The sequence below is a fragment of the Xiphias gladius genome, chromosome 3, assembly GCF_016859285.1.
Source record: "Xiphias gladius isolate SHS-SW01 ecotype Sanya breed wild chromosome 3, ASM1685928v1, whole genome shotgun sequence".
NCBI classification, from domain to species: domain Eukaryota; kingdom Metazoa; phylum Chordata; class Actinopteri; order Istiophoriformes; family Xiphiidae; genus Xiphias; species Xiphias gladius.
Window position 1 is genome coordinate 9,108,288 of NC_053402.1, and position 3,890 is coordinate 9,112,177.

The 3,890-nt window shown below is 45.3% G+C and overlaps 1 protein-coding gene across 1 annotated transcript; it reads right to left on the bottom strand.

Moving 5' to 3' along the window:
* Positions 1-1,259: 1,259 nt before the first annotated feature.
* LOC120783760 (eukaryotic translation initiation factor 4 gamma 1-like) lies at positions 1,260-3,608 on the bottom strand. Its single transcript, XM_040116970.1, has 3 exons — positions 2,994-3,608; positions 2,585-2,731; positions 1,260-2,372 (listed from the first exon to the last, which is right to left on the bottom strand). Exons 1-3 carry the CDS (start codon positions 3,606-3,608, stop codon positions 1,260-1,262), a joined length of 1,875 nt encoding a protein of 624 aa, XP_039972904.1.
* Between the last annotated feature and the right edge of the window lie 282 nt (positions 3,609-3,890).

The following is a 3,890-nucleotide window of genomic DNA, read 5'->3' on the forward strand; positions in this document are numbered from 1 at the left end:
ACTGCAATATGCAAGTGCTGGCCCTGAAATGGTGAAGTATCAGCTGACTGCTAGCAACAAATTTTAATTCATACAAGTCACAAAACAAAGCCAGGAAAATGAGACAATCTTTATGCTAGGAGCTCTGAAAGTTATGTCTTCATTACTGCATGTTACATGGCTAAGTTAATTCATTTCTCCATCAACCACCCAACTCCTCATGTTCTTTGGGCTACTTTCTTGTCTCCATACTTGGCAATGGAATGTGTTGCCTTATTCGTTATGTACATGCATATCTCAGTGATAGGTGACTTTAGGGTTCCGCTTGGTTGGGTTAATTGGCTAGATCAGCCAGATTCGAAGTAGGACGTAACTCGTTTTATTTTTGACCACTCATTTGCTGTCCCCCAACCCGTACCCCATTTTCCAGTATGAACTTGGAAAACGAAATAGAAGAGAAGCTGCATGCTGAGCCAACTTGTAGTGTTCCCCCAGGCCAAAAAACTTCCCACAAGTGCTGTCTGGCAGCATTTCACAATCAGTGAACCAAGGTGATCTGTAGAGTGTTCAAAAGTAAATTCAGCAGAGGCAAAGATGTTAAACATCTGCAACATCTGCAATGCACAACCACTTGCATTTGAAGCATCCCACCCTGGTATCCACCACATCAACAACAAGGCCATGTCCTATCCCTGCAAATCACTCCCCTATGTTTATTACTGGGTTTATGAAAACCATAAACAAGTTTAATCCTCCATAATTATTATCATAGTGCATTGAAGAACACTTATATTAACACTTCAATACCCTGAAATTAAAAGTATAATAAAGAAAAGGATTGTTACACCTATTTATGCTTTTATTCAAATACAAACACTCAACAAACACAGTTACAAATACAAATACTGGGCTCCCTGCACATCCCTACACCGTACATGGCCCCTTCTTAAACTCAAAATCAGGTAGTCGAATACAGCAGGTCAAGAAAAAAAGAAAGAAAGATAGATAGAGGGGAGGGGGGTGGGGGGTGGGGGTGGGGGGTGGGGGGTGAGGAGTGGAGGATGGGGGAGGGGGGAGGGGGGAGGGTTCGGGGTTGGGGGTTGGTGGGGATTGCATATCCTTGGACTGTGGGAGGAAACCCACGCAGACACGGGGAGAACATGCAAGCTCCACACAGAAAGGTGTGAGGTGAGAGTGGACAGTAAGTTTAATAAGGGGCCATGTAGGGAGGGGGCTGTAAGGAAAGGTGAGGAGATGGAGATGATTGAGGGAGCTGGGGGTTAGAAGGGAGTTGAGGTTGGGAGAATGGGGGAGGTGGGGGATATATTATTCCCAGACATCAGAGAGAGGATGTGTTCCAGCAGCACACTAGCCTGTTGAAGAGACACAAGAGTCCTGATTTTTCCAAAAAGCTCGGCCATGGAGACGCCTCCCTTATGCAGTATGGGGCTGATAAGCTCAGCGAGGCAGAGCCAGATGTGTGGCACATCTGCAGCGATGTAGCTTGCAGTTTCCAGGATCTCATGCAGGCCTTTAAAGATCTGCTTTGCTGGCAGGATTCCTGACTTGTGCATTTCAAGCAGCAACAGGCCCATCCTTCTCCGAACGTTGCTGCTGCACTCAAACGTCAAGTCCACAGAAGACCTGACAAACACGTGGAGGACAGAGGGGCTAGTTTGCTCTGCCAGGCAGTGCAGGACTTCTTTTAAGTCGTTTGTCTTTAAATATTTATCGATTATAGCCTCAGAGAAGGTCTCCATGTCCTCCTCTTTGAGTGAGGGTTTACCAGGAGGAGAGCGAGTGGGGCCAGTCTCTTCTTTCTTCAGCTGTAGCTGGCTGTCGCTTTCCTCACTATTGTCCAGAGTCGGCTGTACCTTTATCACCACAGTGAGCTCGGGATGGGTGGCAGAGCCTGAGGCTGCATCCTCAGTCTGGGGAACTCTGCAGCCAGTTTGTCCTGAAGATCTTACTGGATCAACTGGCTGCAAGGCTGAGGGTTGGCTCTCAGTGATCTTACTATTCACCCAGGTGGGATGGGTCTTAGGCAACCAGTTTCTCTGTCTCAAGTCCACTGTGTCCTTCAGCATGAGGGAAACCCTGGATGATGCCTTCCCTTCCTTTCTGATACCATCCATTCGGCTGAAGTACAAGTCCACAACCTGCTTTGCTGTGACCACCTCCAGATCCCTGCCGATAATCCTGAAGAGCTCACACAGGCACTCCAGAGACTCCTCATCTCGGTTGCTTAAGAGTCTCTTAACACAGCAGTGCATGACAGGCGCGCCAAGAAGCTTGGATTTGAAGAGCTCCCCGATAAATTTGATGTTATTTACTGAGCGACGGGAAGCTTTGGCATCATCCAGCTCTTTCTTCAATCGCTCTAGCTTTTCTTCCTGTTGACATATGACAGGGAAACAAACAAGTTTAACTGTGCTCTTTGTTAAGGTCAACACACACACACACACACACACACACACACACACACACACACACACACACACACACACACACACACACACACACACACACAAACACACACAACATGCAAACATTTAGAAAATCTTTGATATTTGTATTAATTCAACAAAAAGAACATATTTCTTACATCATTGGCAGTCTCCAGAAATCTCTGCCTCCTCTCAAAAACATCATCTCTGCCATGGTTTTGTTCAAACTCAGCCTGGCAGCGTCTGATGACCAAAGTTTGGAAGTTGACAGCGGCTGTCGGGTCAGCTGTGGTTGGGACTTGGACCTGTAGAGGAGAAAACCATAAGGAAGCCTTATTAAGACAACTTCAACTCACATTCTTTGGAAAACATAGTGATATTAAATGGAAAGAAATGCTTTTTAGAACAAACACAAAGTGCAGCTAACAGTGATCGTGTGAGTGCTGCTTTCTTTCCTGAGTCTTGTCAGAAAGTTAAAAATAAAAGCGGCAAACAGTTGGGGAAAAAGCAAGTTATGTCACAAGAAAAAGAATACAAGTAGCACTCAGTCATGGATGCATGGCTTACCTTTGAGAGACAGTGGCAGATCTTGCCGTAGAGCGCAGATGAGTTTGGTCTCAGCATGGCTCTCTCAAAGATGAGGTTGATAACTGCTTTCAAACTCTCCTCTGTCTCCACTGTCAGCTCCTTCAGCTGTTTCATTGAATCCTGAAATGTTTCAGGAGTTAGCCTGTTGACAATGCTTTTAACACAGCTAATGAGCTCTTTGGGCTTGACCTGCTTGTCCTCTTCAAGTTCCTCAGGGGGAGCTTTATCTTTGCACTTCCCCTGTTCGAGCTCCTTCTTCATCTTCCTTCTGTTGGTGGGACGTCCAGGTGCTCTTTTGTTTGTCTTCTTCCTCTGACTGGAAGAAAATCCAAAAGCAACGTTAACTTTCGGTGGTTGCTCTTTGGAGAAGGTGGAATCCAGGAAAACAACAGGCTCAGTTTGAGTGAGTCCCCTCTTTTTGCCCCTCAGGTTAGATGAACTTTCCTCTCTTTTCTTCGTTGAGGAGGCTGAAGGTTCCACAAAAACAACTGGCTCCCTTTCGCTGAGCCTCCTATAGATGCGTCTTTTCTCTCCTGCTGTCAGAGGAACTGGCATGAAGGTTAACTTCATGCTTTTCTTCACTTCTCCGGTCATGATCTTTATGTTTGTTCTTTGTGTGAATCTAACAGATGGGAGCGGTGTCCACGTCGGTGCTTGGTAAGCAAGTGAATCCTGAAACGGAACCAGGCACTATGTAAACCCAAGTGATGTCACAGTGCATGTAGAACTTTTTGATGTCACCGATTCCGGGTTCCGGAATGAAGTATATGCCTTTAATCTTATCAATCAATAAATAAACAAAATACAAATACTAATTTACAGAAAGTAGAACGTTTAAATAAAAGTGTATAATATAATAAAATGATTGTGGGATGA